Here is a 26,833-nt window from a genome sequence, read left to right as displayed (position 1 = left end):
ACAGCTGAAATCCTTCACAGCCAAACCATTTCATGCCACCCTGACTTATTACACGCCTCCAAATGTATATTGAAGGGACTGTAGGCCTAATATAACTGCAGATAAAAAAATAACCACTACGAAATGTGGTGGACCCTAACACAAACATACAACATTCAGAGCAGTGCTGTGATCACAGGCATAGTCCTGACCCATTTCACTAAATGCACTCTGCTGTGGTCTGGTTAGCACTTAGGAGAGACATCAATGTCCTTTCGTACAAGCTTTAGTCAGATTTGTTGCTAGGGCAACAGAAGAAGTTACACTGACATGAATATACATTAATCAGCTGATTTGACGTGGGTGGGTTGGGTGTCGTTGACTCTCAACCACACCTGACCAGAGCACAGCCTTCTATCAGGGAAACCCTGTGCTTAAAGGGTTAGTTCACCCAAAAATAAATGTTCTGCCATTAATTACTCACCCTCATGTCATTCCAAACCCTTAAGACCTTCGGAACACAAAATAAGATATTTTTGATGAAATCTGAGAGCTTTCTGACCCCCTATAGACACCAACATCATAACCACTTTCAAGGCCAAGAATGGTAGTAAAGACATCGTTAAAATAGTCCATTTGACTACAGTGGCTCAACCTTAGGGCCCTATTTTAACGATCTGAGTGAATGGTCTAGAGCGCAGAGTGCAAGTGCTCTTAGGGTGTGTCTGAATCCACTTTTGCTAGTTTAACGACGGGAAAAAATGGTTGAAAAATCAATCAGAGTGTAATTCCTATTCCCTTTAAAAGCCAGTTGCGTTCACGCCCTGACGGATTCGCTACTTACATGGCACAATTTGCAAATGTAAAGACTGAACGTGTCTCCAGAGCTACTGCAAACAGAAGCTCGCAAGCACTTCTATGGGACAAGCCAGATTCCACCATATATTTATGTACACAATAACAATCTTTTACATTCTAGTCCTTTTATTTTCATTTGGCATATTTGTATTTGTGTGCTGCTGCGCTTCCCTGTGTGTGCAATAAGCAGAGTGTAAGCATGTTGTGGACCCGCCTATAGACCCAGATTACTAATGCGTTGAAAATATTGACTTTAGACCAGGTTTTTGTTGTTTAATGGTGCAGTCTATTTCAGTTGCCTCAAAATAGCAACGCGGCAACAATGCTGCCCCGAACAAACCCCGTTTTCAGACCAGCATGCCCCTGGGTGCACAAATAGTCACAAATGCATTTGCCATTTAAACAACGTGGCGCAGGACATGAAAATGATACCTGCATAGGGCTGAAACTAGCAAAAAACACTTGCGTCGTGCTTGGCACTGCATTGTGCCGGGTGTATGATAGGGCCCTTAATGTTATGAAGCGACGAGAATACTTTGTGGGCAAAAAAATTTATTAACAAACTTATTCAACAATTTCTTCTCTTCTGAGTCAGTCTCTTCCGAAGTCTCTTCTCTTCCAAACAGCATCAGATGCTGATGGTAATTGAAATGTTCATGCTCATTTAATCTATTTTTTCTATTAAATATCCATTGACTAATATACTAAATCAGTTAAATCTGTAATTCCATTTTATAACTGATAATGTACCGCATTCCTAACATTTTAGAAAGGAAGTGATGTGATGACAAACGAATCAGTGTTTTGAAGCAATTCACTAAAATGAACTTGTTTGAAATAACTGAATCTCAAAAATGAATCAAACTTCCTACATGTATCACACTTTTTGCTACTGAGATTAAATCCAAACATTCAGAGAAAAATATTGCTGTTAAACAGTCAAACTGTTTAAATCACTGCAATATTCTTAATGATGCGTAAATGTATATTCCCTATAAATCATCAAAAAAAAAACTCTGTGTGTGTATATATATATATATATTTTGTTTACAGGACCTTACAGAAGAAAAGGTGAAGGTCCTCTTACCAGATGAGGCTCACCATGTGTCCCGGCTTCCCAAATTGTATCAGCCAAGCCACTTATTATGAGGGTTAGACTTGGGTCATGTGCGGAAATTCAGAAAAAAACTAACATACGATTTGTGCAAAACACAAAATGACGCACGTTTCCCAGAAGCATAAAACATAAATTATGTAGTATGTAGGACAAACACTCTTGTGCTCAATGCTGGAGAGTAAAGTGTAAGACTACTTCCTTAAAGCTAACAAACAACAATCTTACAACTCTTCTTTAAAGTCACTGCTCCAAAGTCAAACATGTTAATAAATCATGAAGTTGCTTGTGATTACAAAGCACTTGGTTGTTTGTATGTCCTAATGCGGATATATGAGAGCATACTGCAGAGACAAAGTTTCATTATAGCTTAAATGCATGATTTAAAAGTGAAATGTTCAGCGAGTGTAACAAAACTTAAATTATTAATCGCCAAAAGCTCTTTCAGCAGATGTTTTCGACTGTATCTGATGAATAAATCTGGATTCTGGAGCCATAGCACAGTATTGTACAAAACTCTTATACTGGCCATGGTGGATCTTCTCTAGTACCACATGACATTTTAAGTCTGTCTTGCACTTTAACACTTGGAGCAATCTCCTGTAGACTTAAGAAATCAATGACTACTCGTGCTCCAAAACACATAACTCTTTCATCCTTCTGTTTTTCAGCAGTAAAGGTTTTAAACATGGTAAGATGTGTTAAACTAGAAGGTGAACGAATAATCAAATTAGCTAAAATATTTAGTAACCAAAAAAAAAAAAAAAAAAGCAGTTGGAGATGTGTAGATCTTAAAAACCAGTCTCCTTTAGGCAGGAAAGTGTGATATATAAACAACTACGACTGGTTCCCCTACAATGTTTCCACAGACAATAAAAGAGCAACTATAACAGGGAGGAACTTGTGGTAGATGTGTAAATACTCCCCTATAACGGGAACTTGTCATACTGTACACAGAAACATGCTTCTCTTACCACTTCCCTGTTCTCTGCCAAAGGCCAATGAATGAGCATGACACAGCAGCCATGACAGTAAAGAGACCGGAGTGCAGTGCAACACTTCCCAGAATCCAAAGTGCACCACATCACTGGGGAGGAAAAGCAAAGCTGGAGCTTGCGGCGAAAACAGTAACAAAGGAAGCCAGGGCTTCATTAACTTGCATGCGATATGAGGATTCACAGGGAGCCCTTGATCACTATGAATTCACTTACTGATAGCATGTTTAATTCAAAACAGAGGAAAATAAATTCCTACACTCTTAAAAAGGTTCTCTATTGTCATTGACGGTTCCACGAAGAACCTGAAATATCAATGAAAGCTTTTCCTTACACAAAAGGTACTTCAGATTATTAAAATGTTCTTCAGACAAAAAATTGTTATTTTAAGAACTGCTCACTGAGAGGTTTTTTGGCGAATATTAGGCTATATTATATTTTTAAGGATGTAGGTTGTGGTTTATGAATGCTGCAGTCAGTATGATCACTGCTGAATCAGAAAACATGGGTGGGTCAGGCACACTATCCTGAAAATTATTCATTTTTAGGCTTGGCCAGTTAACAATCACTGAATAAGTCACCAAATATTTCATACATGTGTGTCTTTGGGAATGTCGTCTGAAATAGTTGATTCAAAATGTACAAAAGTAAACCTTTCGTATCTTTTCCCCGCAACACTTTCCAAACACAGCATTTTCCATTATTTGGGAGAAAACGCTTCCCCGCCAAACACGAAATTTTCCAGGTCTCCGTGTTTTAACTGTTATACACTAGGAGCGCTATGACACATCTTCTGAAAGAGTACTAAATCTTCTGATCAAAGCACATGCGAAGAAGATACAGAAACAAGCGATCTTACACATATGAAAAATAATGTGATCATTAACATCAAACAGCATATCAATCAAAACTGCCTGCTGCTACTGAATGAAATGTCGACCCGGGACAAACTATAGGACTGTGCAAGCTTTGGGGATGTTGATGGACTAGATCTACTCTATCTGTGTTTTGATCATCATTCTGAATCTGATCCAGACGTACTCTTTGACAAAAACGTGATTTGTTTTTGCCCAAAACGTTGCTTTTTTATGAAACTTACCCAAAAAGAACGTATGAAGCTAGAATACAACAGGTTTTTTTTGTCTAAAAGCAGAGGGTTTGTTCTTTCTTTTGATGTATTGCATGAGATATTCATACAACAAAATATTCTGGGGGCCATGAAACTTTTGTGAATCTGATCAAAAACGCAGGCGGTGGCAGGCAACTTTTATTGAATTTTTAAATGCTGGAGGGGAAAGAGGTGCATGTTATTCCCTTTTTGTTATTCACCAATTTGCCCTCAAGTCATTCAGATCCTGCATAAATTTTGCAAAACACAAAAGAAGATGTTTTGAAGGATGTCTCAGCGTATTTTTATCCCTATAAAATGAACGTCAATATTTTTTTGGACCTCACTGACTTCCACTGAACCGACAAACCAGTGAAATATTCTTCAATATATCTTCTTTTATGTTTCACAGAAGAAAGAAAGTCATACAGGTTCTGAATGACATAAAGGTGAGTAAATAATAACAGAATATTCATTTTTGAGTGAACCATCCCTTAAGGTACTAATATGCACCACTTAGGGATTGATAAGGTACAAACATCTTACATGTTATATATTTTTTCTATATTTAGCGCAGAGCATGGATCATTTGTCAGATTGATTTTTAAATCATATCAGTCCTGTTTGTGTCATTGATTTATGTTTTGAAATAGTACACACAGCTGGCCCTGGGTCGTTAATATCCGTTACCGTTTATGTTTAGACAGAAATGAACAAACCTAACAAACACTCTGGTGGGTTTGTACACGGATGGCTTTAGTCACTAAAGAATGTAACCAAATGTGATGTGCAATGTGCTCAAAAACCAGATTGTGCCGTTTAAATTTTCAACATGTATCCCTGTTGATCTAAACACTTTGATGAATCTTGCCAAGAGATCAGAGACACGTGTGTTACTGTCTCACGCTGGTGTTTTGTCAAAGACACCCCCCCCCCTTTTTGATGATCTCATCACGGGAGTGCTTAGAACAGAACGGATCATAAGAGGATTGTACATCTGTTTGCGCTTCATTCAATAAGAAGTTGCTTTAAGTTTGTTAAATATAAACCATAAACGATTGTAATCCAATGCCAATGATAGGCTAAGTACGACAGTCTTACATGAGAGTACTCTACAGTGATGACTCTGCAGAAATCTCACAATCACAACAGTGTGTTATTCCTCAAAAATGTCTGTCATTCTTTTGTATCATCAGTGTAGTATAAGAAAAGAAAACAACACCTATGACTTTTTTTTTTGGACTGAGATGCTAAAAACCGTTTTGGCTGCAGCTGCCCAGTTATTGACTGTGATGAGCTTGTGGGCATCAAGGGAGGCTGTCTTTTTAAAAGCAAACATACAAACAAGTCAACTTTATTTAAAGCACATAACGTGATGTTACCCGATACAATCTAATGTTAGAAGCATTTGTGGCCTGTTTTGTTCTGTTTGACCAATATTATTTGCCGATAATCACACTTTTCTACCTAAAGTCGCAATGAAACGGAAGAAGTGTGATCTTTTCTTCTGTATTGTGATGTACATCTGAGTGAAACAGATTGTCAATACAAAAATGTAGGAAATGACTCAGTTCTATCTTTAGCATTTAGACCCTAGTTGAATCATCTCAAAACCATTTTGATCACTAAGAAACGTTTCCTTTTTGGAAACATTCCACTGAATTTAAATGAACACTTATTATTGTCCATTAACAACACTGAAGGCCCTTCACACCAAGGACGATAACTTTAACGATAAAGATATCATTTTAAAATAATAGCAGACTCCGTATCACAACTTAAGGACACAGTGGAATTATATTATTGGAATTACTTTAAAAATATTTATTTTTCCAGCTGATGAAAGATAAAAAAACATTGACAGCCAATCAGAATCCATCCTCCTAAAGAGCTTGAGCATTTAAAGCAGTAGACAAATCTGCAGCATGTTTATAATGAACAGAAGGTTCTCTGCTAATACAGTAGTTATCGTTATAGTTCTTTGTGTGAATGGGCCTTAATAGCAGAAAGAACAGGTATATTAATCAGCCAATCGGGTACAGTTAATGCCCGATAATGACAATCTAAGAATATAAACCAATTAAGCAGCTTGCCGATATCTGAGTATATTACTATTTATGAATTAATATAAGCCCTTTTTTTGCAAACTATTTTGTATTTATAATTGTGTGGTAACTAATAATTAGCCAATTAACAGTAATTTCAACATGCATCTTTATAATCAGTCATAAAGAAACAATATCGGTCGATATGTAGCCTATTCAGAACTATTCAAGGTAATCCAAAAAGGAAAACAGATTAAATGTGATAAGCAGTTTACGTTGCATTGTTAGGTCAAAATAAAATAATATGCATAATGAAAAGAGCGTTCCTGCACATCCTTATGAAACAATGTAGCAAAAACCACATCTGTAAAGAGAAACATAACGGACAGCTGGAGGAGAGCAGGAAACCTCAGAGGGAAATGAAATTCAGCTTTTAACTCTTCATGATCTTTGAGCAACAGAGAAGAGGGGGGGAAACCATGCAAACGTGTCCACATCTTGAAATGATCAGATCTTCTTTCTATAGTTATAATAGTGCGACGAACGCATCATGCAATCACTATCAATGATATCAGTTACATTAATGTTTTATATGACACATCAATAGCACACTGAGGTCAAGATCTAGCATAAAAATGAACGGACTTATCCCAAATATGTTGTACTCACCCATTTATGAACTTGTTTACGCGGCGTGTTTGTCTAGGATGTTTTCAATGTAGAGAAGAAAAAAAGAAATCCGCTACTTTCGGAGATGCAGCACACTGGGTCGGAAATACCTCAAATAATCACTTAAAATGAAAGCGCAACGCGGCTTCTAAGCATTTTTCTTACTAATTATCCTGCCCCTCATTAGAAAGAGCAAAAAAGGCAGGGGCAACAATGCAAGAGGGGGAAGAGATGATGTGAATGTTGCCCCAGCCGTAAGGCGCTTCACTACAGTTTTGCCTCCGTCGCTTTTACGAACTCCAGCTTGCCATCACTGCACTCACCCAGTGGCGCTGGTGAACCGAAAGTTCTCGCGAGAACTGAAAGGATGCGCTGTAATGATCAAAGCCATTGAACGGGATTTTCCGCTTTTACACAAATAAATAGGCCTACCTGGGGCCTGCAAATCGCAGGTAATTATTTCTAAAAAACATGTTTTGTGTTGCGAGGACCTGTGGGCTGGTTTTAGGTTTTTGTTTACTCAATACAGATCATTATATAGCGTAATCACTGGAGTGTAACATATTTGGTTACTTTTAAAGAACTTTAAATGTTTGAAACTGATGTAAACTGTAGGGAGACAGTAGGGGCGGTGTTTGGTTTAAACGTCAGAAAGCGTAGGCCTATGCCACATTTTAATGTAATATTCCCATATTTGTCAACCTACTTAGGCTATTCTTAAACGGTGTAAATTAATGTCAAATAGAGGGCTGTTGTTTCAACCTGTAAGAATTATAGCAAACATGGACTCTTGGATATGAAATTATACTTGCCTCAAAATTATTGTATCTCAAAAACACACCGATGAGACCTTAACCATGTTAAATAAATAATTACGTATATTGTAGCATGGATTTATTTGTAAAATATAAGCCTACAGGCCCTAAATGACTATTTTTAAAACAATAAATCCAAATACCCTTTTGTTATCCTGCATGTGCTTGCAAAGTCCCTGTTCTGCTGATTCCAAAATCACTACTGCCACCCTGTGGCCAGTGTAGGACAGTTTACAACCTGAAGTGCACTTGTGATTTTTTTTAATCTTTTTGGCCATGCATCCTTAATTAATATTCAAATACCAAATAGTACTTTCCCCCATACTTCTTATTCTGCTTGGCTTAAGTCAGTAAATTTGCTTTTGGACTTTCTCCTGTTCTGCATTAATGAGGCTTAACTGAGTGGATCACTATAATAGCACTATTGATGCTGGAATGACTACTGATCACATAAACACACAGAGACAGAGGAATGTGCTTTAGACCGCAGAAAGTGCAGTCAGCTGCTGTGCAATAATGGTGGAAACCAAGAGAGAACAGAGACACACGATAGCAAGAGAACACAAATAAGGCAGAGAGAGAGAGAGAGAGAAAGAGAGAGCAGGAGAAAGCATTGAAAGAGGAAGGAAAAAGTCTGCCAGCAGAATGCTTTAGGCTTCAACACTTTCATTCACTTTAATTTTACATTCCGTTTCTGCCACGGAGTGTAAAAAAAATAAAGTTAATAACATTTAATCTCACAGAATTCTGATATAAACTCGCAATTCTGACTTTTTTCATTGCACTTGCAAGTTTATAACTGTATGACTTTTCTCAGAAGTTATAAAGTCTGAATTGTGAGATTAAAAAAAAGTTGCAATTGTGAGATAAAAAGTCACAATTAGTTTCCATTGCAAACTAAAGTAGACTTTACTGGATATATTTTGTTTATCTGAAAGAACTTTACAGTCCAAATTTAGTATTGAAGCAAAACGCTTTAGTCCTAAATGGGTGCATTTTTTTTAACCAATGCAAATAAAAGTGTGTGGGGGAAAAGTGTTGTTAGTGTTTGAAGAACACAGGATGAATTATTCTACTGTAGTTCTGAATCAGACTCATTTGAATCTGTGGCTTTCTGATACCTTCTGCTCACTGCCTCATTTGACCTATTCTGTAGCCTAAGGCTTTGAAAAAATCTTAGGTAGGGCTAAGAAAGGTTTTTTTTTTCATTTGTAAGTCTAATTTCCTGAATTTGGTGGGTTTTTTTCAATTAGAAAATGGATAAGAAGCAGTAAGGCTATATATTTTTAAGTTCAGTTTCCTGAACATGTCTTGATTCAGTAGCCTAAGTATGTTTACGTTTCGGGGTAGACATTCAGAGGAAGTGATGAGTATGTATACAGATATGTAGGCCTATAGCCTTTTAGCCTATTATTAGGCATATAACCGTTTAGCCTCCAGGTATTCAGAAAAAGAGAGGACGTTAAACAGCCTCACCAGCTTTCCAAATGAGCCAAACTTGTTTAAATGGTGCCTTTGGTGTTGAAAGGATTGTGAGAGAAGGAAATCTTTTTCTTGAACCTCATACAATACAATAGAAACGAAAGAGAGAAACATTGTTAATGTTCAACGCTCCCCAAATTAAACACACGTGTCTTGGTTTCACATATAAGTTAGTAGGCTATATTCTAAAAGTAAAAATGTTCTTACAATGTAGGAAAAACTTAAATACCGTGTTCTCTCATCTCAGTTCAGACGGTTAAATAAAGCATACTAAGCAATGTATAAATGAAAATGTAAAAATACTCTTCTGTGATTACGGTCGTTAGGGGATAACGTTAGAAAATATCATCAGCGCAGTACAAAAACAAAAAGACGTCAATAAGTCATGTGTGCGTGTTGTATATGATTGTTTACTAAAATGTGTTACTTTTTTTGCATATGAATGTATTTTATAACCTTCTTTCAAACTCTTAAGAGGAAAAAAAAAGAACGAGTTGAATATCTTTCCGACGTGAGATTCACCTCCGCCACTCTTGTGACTGTTGAAACGTTTACAAACAATCTGTGGCCATGTGGCGTTCTGGGCACTCTGGAACTTGTAGTCACCTGAGCTTCTATCGTCATTCTGTCAGCCTACATGAAGACTGCATTTCACAGAACTCCCTGCGTCATCAGCTGATTGCCGCTCGTGTTTTTCGGATGTGATGATGGCAATAAAGCACCCAGCGGACCGTTTTTTCCCCAGACGTTTTTCTGGGTTCATTGCTGGAATAGAGATGACTGCCGAGGGGTAGACGAGCAGAGTTTTCATGTACTGATTTTCTGACTTTAAGTAGGCTATTCAAGAGACTTCCACAACAAAGTCTTCACTTTTTAAACTGGTGAGTTTATGCTTGTTATAATATTATAGGCCTAAAGTTTATTGTATTGTATTGTACTTTTCTGTTCTATTCTATTCTGTAACAGTTTTGTATCTATGATAATTTAAATGGAATTGTTATGAAACACATTTTGTGACAATTAATTGTAATATGTATTCATAATGCATGTATTTATATAGCCTAAGTCCCACGTAACCAATGCAATAAAAAAATACTATTTGTCTATTTTCATCTAAAATTCGTCATACCGAGGTAGGCTATCTGTTTTTAAACGTGTTGAAAAAAAGACATAACTGCGACACAAGAATTATGGAATTTTACTAAGTTTACAGCCTGCTATAAATATGTTTTAAAAAGCATATACGATTATGTAATTTAACGTAATAATTTAATTTCATTAAGATTGAATTTAATCTTAAATTAAGTGTTATGGACAAATTTGAATGATTAATTTTGTCAGTCAACACGTGGTGGCAGGTCAATTTCTGAAGTAGCCTCTATTTTGTTGACGTTCCCAAGTTCTTTGTTTTGATCCTCTTGTTGAATACGGAAGTGACCGCTAGGCGGCTGCAGTACAAGAAGAGCAGCATTCTGTTGTCTAGTGAATTCCCCCGGGGCAATGAGAGGCCATTGTGAGACAAACAAAAGTTTGTCAGGTTGTCATGACAATTACATTTTTGTAAATTAGGCATCGGTTTTTACTTCTCTGATATAAAAGAAGTTCAAATGTCATTTAACTGTTATTAAAAAAGGTTTAATACTTAATGTCTGTCATATGTTTGTCACAAAATTTGCCAGCAACATGATGCCAACATGGCAACACATTGTGTATGTTATTGCATGGTTGATCAGCAGCTCCTTTACCTTTTGTACATTGAGCCCGAAAAGCTGTATAGGTTGTAGTTTTAAGCTTATTTTCAGTTGATACAGATATATTAGGTACAAAAGCAATGACTCAGAAATGTGTCTCATTGTAATGGATTTCCTGATTCAAATAATATTTCTCTTTTTCTTTTCAGCTGAGGCATCATTTTCTTCTATTGTCTACAGGGCCTCTTGGCTCACTGGTCTAATAGCAATGGTACTTATTCTGGGCAGAAGACTGAACCGGGAGGACTCTGGAGTCCGTGAGTCTCCAGCAGTTAAAAGAAAGGTTCTGGAAATGGACAACAAGTCCGTTGGTAATCATGATGTGTTCGATTTCACCTCTGGCCCGTGCCACTCTGAGAGCATTCTGCAGATGTTTAATGAGTTCCGTGATGGCCGACTGTTCACGGACGTGGTGATCAGCGTGGAGGGTCGTGAGTTCCCATGCCACCGCGCCGTGTTGTCAGCTTGCAGCAGCTATTTCCGTGCAATGTTCTGCAATGACCACCGTGAGAGCCGTGAGATGTTGGTGGAGATCAACGGCATCCGTGTCGAAGCCATGGACACCTTCCTACAGTACGTCTACACTGGACGTGCCCGCATCACCACAGACAATGTGCAATTCATCTTTGAGACCTCCTGCCTCTTCCAGATCAACACTCTCCGTGATGCCTGTGCCAAGTTCTTGGAGGACCAACTTGACCCATGCAACTGCCTGGGCATCCAGCGTTTTGCCGACGCGCACTCCCTCAAGCAACTGGCCAGCCGCTGCCGTTCTTACGCGCTGCAGAGCTTTGCCGACGTGGCCCAGCATGAAGAATTCTTGGACTTGCGTAAGGAAGAACTGGAGGAGTACATCGCTAGTGACGAGCTAGTCATTGGAAAGGAGGAGACGGTTTTTGAAGCAGTGGTTCGTTGGGTGTACTACGATGTGGACCACCGCAGAATCGTGCTCAAAGACCTCCTCAACCATGTCCGCCTGCCCCTGCTGCATCCGAATTATTTCGTACAGACGGTAGAAGGTGACCAGTTGATCCAAAATGCACCGGAGTGCTATCAGCTTCTGCACGAAGCCAGACGCTATCATGTGTTGGGCAACGAAATGATGTCGCCTAGAACCCGTCCACGCAGGTATTTCTAGCAACATTTCCTGTGCTAATAATGTACTCCTATTCAAGCACCATATTAATCCAAGCCTCAATCTTTACACACTAAAAGCAGTTTAAACTGTAAAATGGACCAGTGATTGCAAGAAAGAGAAGAGTCTTTTATACGTTGCTTGAACTGTTTGTCTAGTTCACTCAAGTCACTATCAAAGTGTTTGATTACTATGACTTGATTTCAAATGATTAGCTATCAAGAAACATCAAGCAAATGAGAGTTTACTAGTTATTTGTAGTTGTCTAGCTTGGTTGAAAATAAAACACGTTCTGCTATGTCCTTAAAGATCTCAGAGACTTCTGCAACCTTTTTCAGAAAGCTACATTATAGATTCAGTCATCCTCAAAACACGAAGGCATGATTTAACAAGTAACTTGAAGGCTTGTTTTTTTATAGGTTTGCACTCCATAGGTGATCATTGGAAACCCAATGCTCTAATTTATGGATATGGAACAATCCAAGCCACATTTTAAGTACAGTTGAAATGGAGCAAGAAGAGACGGCCCCTTCAGGCAGGGAAAAAGTCTCAGCAGGGCTTGCCCGTACACATTCTTACTTCACAAGCTTCATAACACATACAGAGCCTAGCATAAGTGTGTTCACTTATAATAGTCACTGTAAACACCTGAGTTTCAAAACATGTTCCTGTTGACCTGATCCTGCTTGCAGTGTGCACTCTGTTTTTGTTATGTCTGGAGGAGCATGGGGTGAGAGAGCAGGGGGAGGGGAGTTCTGTTTTGTTTTTCTCAGAGCCAAATGTATAGTGACCTGGATTCTGCCTGAACGTGATTCGCAGAAGGAACCACCAAATTTAAAGGGCTTATTTATTAACCGTCTCATTATAGACTGCTTGAAGAAAGGTGTAGCACAGTCATTAGGATAAATGCAGCCGAAGTCTCACGCAACCAGCTAAACTTACAAAAGTGTGCTAAATATTCATGCAAGACAATGCAAGGGTGCTTTTTTTTCAACTCCATGTACCTTTGTTATTCCTTGGTTTGGTGAAAAAAAAAAATACTTTCGAAACACCACCTCAGATTCAGCATACTGTATTCGAGTTTTCAGACAGGTGTCGTCTTACAACTGGCAGAAATTTGTAGTTCCACCTTCTGTTTCCAGGCAGATTTGCGATGGTTATTAAATTTGAATTATGGGCCTAGCTGATCTCCACCAATTATTCTCAGTGAATTATGTGGGTGCGGCACATTTACACTAATTACATCACACATAAAAGACTGATCAAAATTTTCCATGTTTGCATGAATTGACTGGGCGACTTGCTCTATTCGTTCTAAGCTCTTTCCCCCAGAGAGGTTATTCAAAGTTCAACTCTAACTTTAGCATCTTTACTTGAGCTTTCTCCAACCCCATGATCATTTACACAGAGAGCACAGTCTTCTAGGCAGAGCATTTCAGGGAAAAAAATGGGGGAAGTTGTTTCTGGAAAAAATGTGTTTGCCTGCCGATTGGTTCTTTGAACAGAGAATGCATGTTGTGCTCTGGGCACTAGTAGACAGTGATATTTACTGCTATTCTTAGAAATGGTTCTGTGCTTTTCTAATTTCAGTGTCATTCAGTGAACAATTAGACTGAAAATGACAAGAAAACAAAGTGTAAACAATGAGTTGTGCGTACTAATAGTATGACAAAATATGTGCTTGCCATGTGAACACTTTCTATTTTCTGTAATGTTACAAGGACTAAATGATTTACTTTTTTCCATGTGTCCAAGTTTGACATCCTGTCATGTCCCTGCAGGTCTACAGGATTCTCTGAGGTCATTGTGGTAGTTGGAGGATGTGAGAGAATGGGAGGTTTCAACCTGCCGTACACCGAGTGCTATGATCCGGTAACTGGGGAATGGAAATCCTTAGCCAAACTCCCAGAATTCACCAAGTCAGAGTATGCTGTGTGTGCCCTCAGGAACGACATCCTGGTCTCAGGTAATCATGCATATTTGTAACATTCTTGAGCTCTAAATTGTTTTGTAGGCAATTGTCGTTAGGCTTGACGTGGTTTTCTTCCCTGTGTTGTTTAGGAATTTTAGGCAAGGTATATCAAAGGCCTTGTTCCTTTTTCAATGCCGGTAGCCTTTTGTTTACATCACATCCAGGAAGATTGCTAATGCTAGCATTATGGAGAAGAATATTCTCATTCTAGCATTTGGTTGGATAAAACGTTTTATACATTTTAAATAAATAAGTAAATCTTGTAAGTGCAAGATGAGCTATTAATATTTTCGGTCTAACATAGGAAAAACTATACATTTTGAATGCGTATATCTGCTAATTTTGTCAGTTTTTAGAGGAACATTGGCATATAGATGACATTAAAGCTAACAGACATGGACAACAACTCACAAAACTTAATTTTTGATTTTGTGAGGTCTTTAATATATGGATTACTAACTGTTAAAGGCATTATTTAGAAATTTTTAATTGCTGTTTTTATACGCCCTCCATCTGTCAATTATCCATATCCTCTGTCTTAATTTTTCAATTAATGTCAGTTTGATGTTCATCTTTTGGCTGGTTTAGTCTGCAGGGTTTTGTTAGACACAGCAGGGCGCCACGCATTACAGAGCAGCTCACTTTGAACAGCGAGCAGGTTCAGCAAAAAAGATTGAGAGACATGATTAAAAGAGATCAGCTATTTCACGAGAAAGGTGTTGGAGAGAGAGTGAGGGGGCTAGAATCCTGAGCGATCAGTTTACATTCTGCATGTGCCAAGCGCTCACGTGTTTCCAAGAGAACAGATCTGCTAGTTAACTCTCTCTCTCTCTCTCTCTCTCTCTCTCTCTCTCTCTCTCTCTCTCTCTCTCTCTCTCTCTCTCTCTCTCTCTCCTTTTCTCTCGTTTCAACCTCCTTTAAGTTAAATTCTTCCCTAAACATTTTGTTATACTCCTCCTTTGAAGTTTGTTTAGGAAGCCAGGGCCAGGCAGGCTTTTCCAAGGCAGGAAGCCTGTGTGTTTGTCTAACTATACCTGCATATATGTCAAACTCAAGACTAAGATATGCAAGTCAGACAATAATGGAAACATTTAGAAAGATGAGCTTCAGGTTGAGCAGCTTTGCTGAGTCTAGTATGTTCTTTCCACCCTGGTGCTTCCTGAAGAACTGGAACAGTTTTGTAGATTACTACTTTCTGTTAGCACAATCACACAGATGCATACGTTAACCGATACGCTAGCATTCAAATGTTTGGTCTTACCTACCTGCTCAGTCTTTATTACTATTTTTACATTGTGTAATTTTTAGTAAAGTCACTCAAACTATGAAATAACACAAATGGAATTATGTAGTGACTAAATTAATGTTTCACAAATCAAAGCTACTTTATAGTTTTAGTTTTTCAATGTAGCCACACGTTGTCTAGATTACAGCTCAGGACTGAGTTTCCCAAAAGCATTGTGAGCCAAGTCGATCTTAGAGATCATTGGTGGGAATAGTTCTACGTTCTACTTACTGTGATTTAGCGAAATGCAGTCCTGGGCAGTTTCTCAACCAACTTCATGAGGTGCATCCTAGGGTGCTTTTTAAACAGTAGCATGCCATATGCTTGTTGGTGGATTTTTCTTCACTATCTGGTGTAAGAGATGCATTTATTTTATACAAAACCCATTTCAAGTTTTAAGTATTAAAACATTTTAAGATTATGAGAAACATAAATTCAGTCACGCTCAAACTTGTGACTGGTAGTGTATATGCAAATAATGAATTGTGGTTTATTTATTGCATTGGAAATTTGTTTTCATAAATGTATGACTTTGGTTCATCTGGTCTAATTATGTTACTTCACCGGCATTATCTCAGAACTGGGACATCCACAATTATGGTTTTTATTATTTACATAATGTGTTTATATGAGATAAGAAATCAGGAACATTCACAAAGTGTGTCATTTACCTTTTCACATTGTTGCAAGGATTATAATCAGTGTGTGACGGCACATGCAAGAATGGTGGTGACCAATTGGTGCTGCAATTTCAGGGGGTAGAATCAACAGCAGGGATGTCTGGATGTACAACTCCCAGCTCAACATCTGGATCAGGGTCGCCTCCTTAAACAAGGGTCGCTGGAGACACAAAATGGCTGTCTTGTTAGGAAAGGTGAGTTGAACTACTTCCACATTCATACACTAACCAATAGCCCACTAGAAGCACCTAACTGGAAACATATTATGTGGGGAACCCTCTTCTGGTAGATACCATGGACAGGTTGCTTCACATGCCCTCAACTAGGAACAAAAATATACAAGTACTCAAATGTGAAAAACTTGAACAAGACTAGATTTATTACCAGTTGACTTGTAGCAAGGATAAACATTGTTTGCGCCAACCACAATGTGTTGTGTTTTGTGAATTATTGGCGGCTGAGCGCATGAAACCATCAATCCATTCAAGAGACATTTAGAAATCAATAACAAACCAATACATTCCAGTGTTTAACTTTTAAGGGCATTTTGTTGGCTTTTGCTGCCTTTTCAACGAGTCCCATGAATTAAAGTCTTGGCTCTAAGTCATGCCACAGGAAGAAGACATTGATTTCCTATTTTGATGATGGCCTGTGGTTTACATACCTCTAACAATAATGAATATTTCCCACATATAGAAATGGTTGTTGGAGTATCTTTATCCGTGTTTAGTTTTCAAACAAGTTCCCACCCTTATAATTGATTGCCTGCTTCTCATTTACTGCTCCTTGTCTTGTGCTCAGTTCCTCTATCACTTTCAAAGTCTCGATTTGTTCTTCTTTTCCTGCTTGAAACTTGTTTTCATTAAACGTTGTTTTCATTAAACAATGATATTATTCATTTTTAACCTCTCCCTTGGAGCTGGTTTGCTTACACTGCCTTTTTTCTTAATAATCAGTAACTGACTTTGAACTGATCAGTCATGTGAACCATTAAATAAGGGCGCTGTCAAAAGAGTTTGGATCTGTGTAGTTGACTAGATATTGCATCACTCATGAGCTGTTTTCAACATTTCTTAACGAATGTAATCAGCTCCAGAAATCTGATTTACTTTGGCAGGGGGTTAAATAGCTTTGTTCTGTCCTGTTTGCGAAAGATCTGATGCATTTTATGTAATCGGTGAGGAACTGGCTCAAACGTTCAATAAATGAAGTGTGTCTTGTTAATGGAATGGACTGAGCCAACAAAAGCTACATGTGCAATCACTAATTAAAATGCACTGTAAGTTATAGCCTGCTGTCTGCATAAACGCCTCTTTCTATTAGTTTGTTTGTTTTGATGCTTTGTATTGTGGCTTGTTCAGATATTTTCCCCCAGCTTCCTGTCTCTGGGTGTCTGCTATAGTCTCTCCAACTCTGTGTTTCAGGCCCATGCTAGTTTTGTTCTCAAAAGCTAATTTGACCCCAAACGATCATTTGGGTTTGTTTTTGAGCAGCAACTCCTTCAGACATATGGATTGTTTGACTGCAGTTGGATTTGTTGGTTGTGAAAGATTCATGACTGACAGATAGAATCTAATCAACTGAAGTCACAACACTGAGTCTTGAAAAATGAAATGCATGACCACAGGGTTAAGCTGCAATAATCTGATGTGAGCCATGCTGACACTGGTTAGATATACTGTATGTGATTATTGTGTATGCAAGTGTGTGATATAAAATTATAATTAACATTTAAATGAGAAAGAATGACTCTCATTCTCACACCCTGTCAGCATATAAGCCTTTTCCTTATGCACACACTGAACAGGAAATCTAATCTATCTAATCTAATTCCTCTGAAGACATTTTATAATTCCTGTATGATGATTTCTATAGCTGTTTGTTGATATAACATCTTACGAGTCCCAGGGGTGATAGGACCGTCTCAATAATATCTGAGTCTGAACAAAGGCTCACCAGAAAGCACATTGGTGTGTTTTTCGTAAGTGATGTGTTGCCCCTCTGAGTTCGAGCACGTTCGTGCGCCAACACTTGTTTAACCGGTTTTCATGGTGTTCCAATAAGGGAAACATGTTTACCTTCTTTTTAACAGAACTGAGCCACGAGGCAGGAGAAGGAGACAAACTCTTCAGGGTGTTGCGTTCCACGTGTTTTCATTTGAGAGTGAGCGAGAAATTTCTCAATCTCTTCAGGGACTTACACAAACAAGAGTGATTGAGTGATGCGTTACAACACAGAACTGTCAACGTTTTGCACTCAAAGAGGTCATGTTTTTGCTGCGGTGATGTTTTGATCGCGTCTGTTGGATGCGGTCAATAAGTCTAACATTGACTGTGATAAATAACCAGGTTATGCAAATACCTTGAACGGTGGTTTTTAACGGTCTTAAATGATTTAAGTTGAACCTGATTTGCACACATAAATTTCCCACCCGTTACCCCTATTTTGCATGTTTCTGCCGACTTATTCGATAAGGGCATGTTTGTTTATGTTTTGACATCAAAACTAGAGAAAACCTTTAAGTGTAAAGGAGGGTTTCTTGCATTGTTAGGTTTTTGTAATTAGCTTATTTTTGTGGCTGAAAATCTTGGAAGAAAAAACAAATACACGCACGCATGCGCGCACACACACACACACACACACACACACATAATTCATATTTAAATACTAATGGAAAGGTTAGTTTAGGTTTTAATAATTACATTCAGTAGGCTATATTTATTTAAAAAAAAATTTTTATCTTAAATATATTTGAATTCCTTTTTTAATAATGAACAAAGACTTTATTTTAACTTACAATCACTGAATCATCAAAACTGTAGTTTCATTCAAAATCTCATACTGTCTAATGAGGAACAAACTTCACGACAATTGAAATGTATGGTATGAATGTGTGTAGTTTAAATGAAATTCGGATATACTACAACTACACGTGATTCAGTTGTTTCGCTTCACTGTCATTCACAACTCCTTTCCTGTGGCCTCATGGGACAGTAAAGTGTCCATTGGATGCGCACTTAAGGATCTCGGCTGAGGTCATCTGTGTATTTTCCACTGTTTTGCAAACACTATGAATTCAGACATACTACTCATTTCTTGTACTGCTTTTCACCTACTAGAAAGTAGGCATAATCGGACGCACTGGATTTATTGGAAGTAGGAAAGGAAATTGACACTCAGAACTTTTACATTTGTGTTGAGCTAGGTTTTTTTTTATCTCTAACTGCTAGGAAAAGTTACTCAAAGTAAACCTGACTCTGGCTACTCCAGAGTAACCGAGGAGATTCTAACCACTGGCACATTCAGATGTGATACATTATGTTCACCTCATGACTATTTATAATGTGTCCTGCAAATGGACATTTGTCATCATTCTGTCTGGATCAGGTTTGTTTAGTCCACTTATGCAATAAAACGCAGGTATAATCAGATTAGTCATTTTGCTAATGCAGTGGTAGCCTCGAGGCTTGTGCGTGTGTCTAACAATTTTGTCACTAAATCAATTTGAGAAACATGTAATGAAAGGGTAAACGGTAGTTCTTGTTTGACAAGATCCACACGCTCTGGCTGACTTCCAGATTGTTTCATCCACGTAAACGTCATGTGTACATTTCAAAACAGACAAAAACAGTTTGAGCTTACCTACATTACGCAACACTAAAATGGAGTATTGTGTACAGGGTCATCATTTAAAGTTAACATCTCGTTGTGTTTTTTCTACAGGTGTATGCCGTTGGCGGATACGACGGTCAGTCACGACTCAGCAGCGTCGAATGCTACGACTCTTTCTCAAACCGCTGGACGGAAGTGGCACCCATGAAGGAGGCTGTCAGCTCGCCAGCCGTCATCAGCTGTGTCAATAAACTGTTTGTGATTGGAGGAGGACCCGATGACAACACATGCTCAGATAAGGTTTGTAGAAGAGTCTGATGCATGGCATGGAGTAGGGAGTCTTTGAAACCACCCTGTTATTATCTCTGCTTGTCATTGTGTATTTACTGCCATGTAAACATGACATTTCTTCACCAGGGTTTGACATGCTTTGTTTTCCAGTGTAGTGATCTTGGCATTTCTCTGAACAGTGCAGTCGACCATAAACCCAGCCGCTGTAAATAAAACAACTCTGATTATATAGTTTTTCTTGAGAAATGGGTGATGTCTTTATTTGTATTCCAGTGCTGTTGCTATAGTAAATCCTTACAATTCATGTCTTATTGAAGTCTGTTTGTTATCACTTGGCACAGTTAAAGGGACAGTTTGCACAAAAATGGAAATGATGTCATAATTTACTCGTTCTTATGTCATTCAAGACCGGAATGACTAGATATTTTGAGAAATATCTGTGTTTTTTTTCTGTCTTCCTTTTGTCCAAATTTTATTGTATGGTGAAAAACAGCATTCTTCAATTAAGTTGCTTATCTTATTTGCTCAAGCTGAATAACTTATAAGTATATAATTGAATTGAACCAGAGGTCATTCTACGTTTAAATATGCTATGCTCACGAATGACAGGATGTTTAAGTATACAAAGCCTAGTAACTACAACATTGTGTGTGACCAAAATGGCATCAATCGCCTAAACCTTGAGTTTACCAGCTGTTAGATTACCCCTTTATTACATGATGGCAGCTTGCTTACTCTTACATTGTAGTTAGATAGAGTTTTTCCTTCATCACAACCTGACTTTGCCTTAGCTGAACAATAGATGTACATGCATTGCCCGCTGCCTCCTACTGGAGATCAACAGTTACGACCATCTGACCTGGATCTGTCAGCCGCTCTGATACATTCTCCAGGTGTCTCTTTGGAGAGAAACACTCAGCCGCAGATATTTCCTTAATGTATTTCACTGCGATTCAGTGCAGGTCATATGATTAGTTCTGAACTAGCTTACCTTTACTTCCCAAATAAAACTTCTTTGGACCCTTAATTCCACAATTGTACAGCTTGACGTTGTGTTTGTTAAATTTGTTGTGATGGTTGATTTAAATGTAGGAAATGTCCTCAGAGAATTGCATAACTTTGGAGCATTTCCTGCTTCCTTAAAAGGAAGTTCTGATGGTAACTAATATTTGCGCATATCTCAACTCTTGATTGGTCAAAGCATTGAATGTCATGTTGTGTGTTTAATTTGACTACTACCGTTGTCATAGTCATGTTTCTGTCCTATTAGTCTGCCAGATCATTTGTGCCCAGAGCATTCTCTTGCACAAGTGTCTGCTATTTCTAAAATGTGTGAAGCCCCTATAATACCTTCCCGTCCACTATTACATACTCCACACAGAGAGGAAGATAGAAATTCACCCAAGGCTTTTCTCAGGAGATATTGTGTCTGTGTGCGATTTATGTTTCCTTTTTATCAGGACACAATATCACTGATTACTGTTTTTGTGAGTTCGTATCCCTCCAGGGTGGTTTCATATTTTTAAGATCACAAAAATATGTGAAGTTGTTATCAACACCTTCCTTTCAAGGATGGCAGGGGGATTAATGAATGTTTGCGGTTGCGGCTGTTTTGCAGCCTGAGGAGGCAAGCTTGAATAAGGCTTTTTTTGCTACCAGTTGTATAGTTAATTCTTTAAGTGAATTTAAATTTTTTAACGTCACTGTGTGTGTTTGCCCTTAGGTTCAGTGCTATGACCCTGAGTCCGACTCCTGGTTGCTAAGGGCCAACATTCCCATCGCCAAGCGCTGCATCACAGCCGTATCACTGAACAATCTCATCTATGTTGCTGGAGGTCTGACCAAATCCATCTACTGCTATGACCCCTCTGAAGATTACTGGATGCTTGTGGTTCACACTTTCAGCAAACAGGTACTGACTGCAATGAAGCTGCAATTTGAAAGGCTACAGAGCGCAAAGTGACTTGGCTTTTTTTCTTCTTTTCTTGAAGACTTGAACTAAACAAACCACCTGCAACACGAAACATTACAAACTATAATTTGTAGCCATAAAAAAAGAAAGAATAACAATTGATGTATCAAATGAAATTTGTAATAAATGAATAATTAATCATTTGTAACAGTTAAAACTTAAATACCACTTTTTTAATCTTTTGTGAAATATACATATATTAATTTTGTTTCTCTATTGTCACTTTGGATAAAAGCGCATATATATATTTATATATGTATGTATGTGTGTGTGTGTATATATGTGTTTATAAAATGACAACTTATATACACATACATTTTAACAATTTTTTACAAAATATAAATAATATACAAATATATAAATTGTTTTAGAGTATAGGGAGAATGACGTGATTTTAGTAATTTACAATACCATCGATTCCCGTTTTTGATAGTAACAGCAACATTCCTAATTGGTAAGTATTGTGAGTAGTGTAGTCCTTCATCAGGAAAACGGTAAATTAAAAAATATTGAAATCACACTGACTTACGGCATCTACAGAAGTATCTATTAGTCCATTAACCACCTTAGATCTGTCTTAAAATATTTACACAATAAAATGTTTCTCTGTGGAGAAAATGTACTATTGAATCCTATCTGTTGCACTCAGTTCAAACACTTGTGTAAACAGACCTGCATGTTTATGTTTTTCAGGAAAGTTGCGGTATGTCGGTATGTAACGGCAAGATCTATATCCTGGGTGGGCGTGGTGAAAACGGCGAGGCGTCAGACACCATCCTGTGCTACGACCCGTCCACAGGCATCATCACGGGCGTGGCCGCCATGCCCCGCCCCATTTCTTACCATGGCTGCGTCACCATTCACCGCTACAATGAGAAGTTCTACCATTCATGATACTAAAAAGCTCACTCACAACAGTGACGCAGATAAACTGAGCCTTATTATAGATAACGGAGCATTACAACAGGTAAGGTAGATAAGTACGGTTTGTCTCAACCCCCCTCAGTTCACAAGCTTTGAGAGCTGTCCGTTAAACTGACAAATACACAACCATTTTACATTCTACCATCAGGAATCAGTTTGACAGCATCACACATATTTTGTATAGATTTGCATACTATTACACAAATGTTTCTAAATTGATTCACAGCTGTGAATTCTAGCTAGTCTCCGATCTCCCGTTCTCTGCAATCTGTGTCTTCCCCTCGGTTAAACTCCTCCATTGGTGATTTATTTTTTCCACTTTATTATTATTATTATTATTATTGACTTTTCTATTGTATTTTAATGTATGGTGTCAGTGGTTGTTTAAAATGGGTGAATGTTGTGATTATTTGTGACTGGTCGAGAGAGTGTTCAGTTGTGATGGATTTGTGTATATAAGTGTGTTTGAAAAGATTCAACCAGATGTTTGTGAGACAGAATATGCAGGAACCACTTTTTGTTAAGCTCCCATGTCTAATGGGTATATAGCAAACAAAAATCAACCAGGCACCAAAAGTATAGTGTTTCTTTTAATATTGCTTTATGTATGCATGTTTTCTGGTGATATTAATTATTTTCTGTATTTTGTAGTAGAAATTGCGACTATCATGACATTTATCGGGGGGGAAAAACATGTTTGAGAAATATTCTGTCTGAACTTTTCTAGTAATGCCAGCCATATGAAGCATTACGATGTTAGCCTATGCTTATTCTGTTTCATTTAGTCTATGGGAAAACATGATTTCTTGCATATAGAATACAATCAGGAATGTCTTGTTTATAAGTGAATCATATATGTGCTTTCACTTTTTAAGTTATTTATTCTTGATCAAAGTCCAAAAGCCCCAACCAGGCACTTAAGTTTTAATATTTCTCAGTGTCCCGGATGTAAATATGATCCTCCTTCAGGTTTACTGTATCAGTAAGTGTTTGCAATGTTGATGCATCAGGCCAAAAGGCCAGTTCACACTCTCAGCTCCTATAAAACTCTAAAAACCTTTTTTTTGTTCTTACAGTAATCTGAGCTTAGTGTTTGTGCATGCAGTGTAGTGACGTAGCAGCAAAAGATTGTGCGTTTTTGTGCCAGGGATTCTAAGACTAGTGATGTCAGCTTTGTTGGCTGCTTTTGGTTAGAAGTATTGTTTAGTTTTGTTAGCTGCAAGACCAGAACAACACATTGTTCATTTTACTCTGGGAATTTTACAGTTTTACCCTGCGCACAAAGGCGACAACACATGGCCTTTCTTTAACCTTTATTGGTGTGTAGTTTAAAGACTTTGTGTAAATAAATGTATAGACTAGTTGATGTGAGTTTGGTATCTTTTGGTGAGTGCTATATAGGCTTGCTTTTTCTGATAACTTTCAGTTGCTAAAAGCCATAGACAGAATGAGTGATTTTTTTATTATTATACAAAAGTTTCTTTTTGAATGAGTCCTTATAGGGTATTGAATTATATGTGCATGCCAAAAACTTGTATGTCCAAAAAAATAAAATTGTTATGGCAAGAGAAAACATGCCAATTTAAGAAGATATTACTTATAAGTGTGTTAAAAGAAATAACCATTTTGTGCCTTTGTGGCGGAATGATACACATTTGACAACCCGCCAAAGATGTGCGATTGCTTTTGTCTGTGTTAATTCCAGTACAATATTGTAGAAATGTTTAAAACTGTCACTATTTTCTTGTTCTAAGTAACTGAAATATACAAGAGCTTAATTTGGTGTATATGCATACGTTTTCCTTAATAAAGTTTGTAAACTATATTTGTTTTGTTTTTTCTTTATTGAACCTTGAATTTCTATGAAACTACCATCTCACACGACAAACATTGTAATCAAAATTATTCAACCCCCATTGCAAATCAGGTTTATTGGCAAAATGTACAGACTTCGAGTTGTTTGCAACGAACAAATCAAACAAAAGTAATTGAAATAGCTCAACACAACAAATGTTTCAAGTGGTTTCCCCAAATTCAACTGAAAATGCAACTTTTAATGACTTCTGCAGTCTCAAAATATTCAACCCCCTGAATAGAATCCCTCACACCAGCACAAATCTGCAAAACAGATAGTGTTTCAAGCACACAATGCAACTGATCAAGAGCTTCATTAGTTGCACCAGGTGTGCTTGAGCTAGAACACATGAAATATCTAAACTGGCTAGGTTTGTTGAGTGTTACTTTGAATTTTAGAAATATGGCTAAGTCAAAAGAATTGTCCACAAAGTTAAGAGAAGATATCATCCACGTTCACAAACAAGGAACAGGATACAATAAGATAAAAAAAGACTAAAAATTCTTAGAGACACCGTTGGAAGCATGTTTGCAAGTTCACATTTAAAGGAACAGTGGTTACACTACCTGGACGGGGCAGAAAAAGGAAGCTATCGACAGCTGCAACAAGATTTTTGAGAAGGCAGGTTCAGAAAAACCCTCGAATGACTGCAAGAGACCTGCAGCAAGACTTGGTGGCAACAGGCACAGAGGTATCAGCTTGGACAGTAAGGCGCGTACTAAACACATGCGGTTTCCATGCCAGAACTCCAAGACGTACCCCACTACTGACCCAAAATCACAAGAAAAGTGCTCAAAATCATATAAATAAGCCACAGAAGTTTTAGGATTCTGTTCTGTGTAGTGTTGTGAACAAAAGTGGAACAGTGAAACAAAACTGGAACTTTTGAGCCCTATGGTATAGCGCTTCACATATGAAAGGGGAACCTAAAAACCCCCCTTCTTAAATTATACATTCAACGAGGGAACCTGAATCATAAAGACCTGTTAAAAAAATCTGGTATGTTGTTTAATGTGAAAAACTAATGGTCATGATTTAGTTGTGGTTTGGTAACACAAAGGATTCAGATTAAATCTAAGTAATAATGTGAACGTGAATGTGATTCATGCCTTGCGTCATGTATTTCAATGAAGTCTTACTGGTTTCCTTCCAGTGTGCTGAGGGATTAAATTGTGTACTAAGTCAATTTGAATAAAAACCGTCGGATAACTGACAAAAACACCACAGTCAAACAAAGAGCAGAAGTGTTGAATTACATAGACACCTGCAAATAAATGTTCTCCAGCTGGAGCTACTGTTCCTGATGTTACTACTATACACAACACCACAGGGCAGGAACTGTAAACTGTCGCCACTGGCAACATGGGAAAATTTTATGGACATATTGATGTTGAAAAAGCCAAGACGTGCCTAGATGGAATCTGGCTGCTTAAGGCTATATGAGTTCCTTCTCATGGATGTATTTTTTAAGTCAAGTCAAGTCAAGTCAAGTCAAATATATTTATATAGCGCTTTTCACAATACAGATTGTATCAAAGATGCTTCACAGTATCAATCAAAACAACTTAACAATGTTTGTTTATTACTGGAAAAAAAAGACATCCAAGTTTGGTAAAGCTAATCAATGGTATGATTGGTTAATTAATTTGAATATCCCCAACTGAGGAAGCCAAAGGCAACAGTGGCAAGGAACCGAAAAACTCCATCCAGTGACCTAATGGTGTCCTAACACCCCATCAAATGACCCAATGGAGAAAAAAAAAACCTTGGGAGAACCCAGGCTCAGTCGGGGGCCAGTTCTCCTCTGGCGTTTATGAACTAGAGGCCGAATTTACAGTAACTGTAAGATAAAAATTTATATGAATGCCTGGCTAAATAGATGCGTCTTCAGTCTAGTTTAAACTGGAAGAGAGAGTCTGAGCTACGAACAATATCAGGAAGGCTATTCCAGAGCTTCGGAGCTAAATGTGAAAATGCTCTGCCTCCTTTGGTGGATCTGGATATCCTAGGAATGACCAGAAGCCTCGAATCTAGTGATCTTAAAGAGCGCGATGGATTGTAAGGCGATAGAAGATCCGTTAAATAGACTGGAGCTAAACCATTTAGAGCTTTATAAGTCAAAAGCAATATCTTGTATTTAATACGGAACTTTATAGGTAACCAATGAAGTGATGATAAAATCGGTGTTATATGATCATATTTTCTTGATCTAGTAAGAACTCCAGCGGCTGCATTTTGGACTAACTGTAGCTTGTTTATTGAAGATGCAGGACAACCAGCTAATAAAGCAT

At 37.9% G+C, this 26,833-nt stretch overlaps 2 protein-coding genes across 5 annotated transcripts in view; one reads left to right on the top strand and one right to left on the bottom strand.

The window, feature by feature from the left end:
* sh3kbp1 (SH3-domain kinase binding protein 1) overlaps window positions 1-7,129 on the bottom strand; it is a 43,364-nt gene extending 36,235 nt beyond the window's left edge. The window contains exon 1 of one of the 4 annotated variants that reach the window (XM_077244916.1): window positions 6,769-7,129. In XM_077244916.1, coding sequence (XP_077101031.1) covers window positions 6,769-6,772 — 4 coding nt within the window. In that variant the 5' untranslated portion in view covers window positions 6,773-7,129. The remainder of the gene's footprint in view (window positions 1-6,768) is intronic. The other 3 variants (XM_077244914.1, XM_077244915.1, XM_077244913.1) reach the window with 3 other exon arrangements.
* A 2,294-nt stretch (window positions 7,130-9,423) lies between these two features.
* On the top strand, window positions 9,424-24,512 carry klhl24b (kelch-like family member 24b). The gene is made up of 7 exons (XM_077244906.1): window positions 9,424-9,946; window positions 10,966-11,944; window positions 13,733-13,917; window positions 15,964-16,082; window positions 19,612-19,800; window positions 21,515-21,703; window positions 22,457-24,512. Exons 2-7 carry the CDS (start codon window positions 11,025-11,027, stop codon window positions 22,655-22,657), a joined length of 1,803 nt encoding a protein of 600 aa, XP_077101021.1. The 5' UTR covers window positions 9,424-9,946; window positions 10,966-11,024; the 3' UTR covers window positions 22,658-24,512.
* Window positions 24,513-26,833: the final 2,321 nt, after the last annotated feature.

Source organism: Siphateles boraxobius, unplaced genomic scaffold (genome assembly GCF_051911475.1).
Source record: "Siphateles boraxobius isolate OS27281-9 unplaced genomic scaffold, OSU_SipBor_1 26, whole genome shotgun sequence".
Classification (NCBI taxonomy): domain Eukaryota; kingdom Metazoa; phylum Chordata; class Actinopteri; order Cypriniformes; family Leuciscidae; genus Siphateles; species Siphateles boraxobius.
The sequence above is the reverse complement of the archived record's forward strand: the minus strand, read 5'-3'. Positions and strand labels throughout refer to the sequence as shown.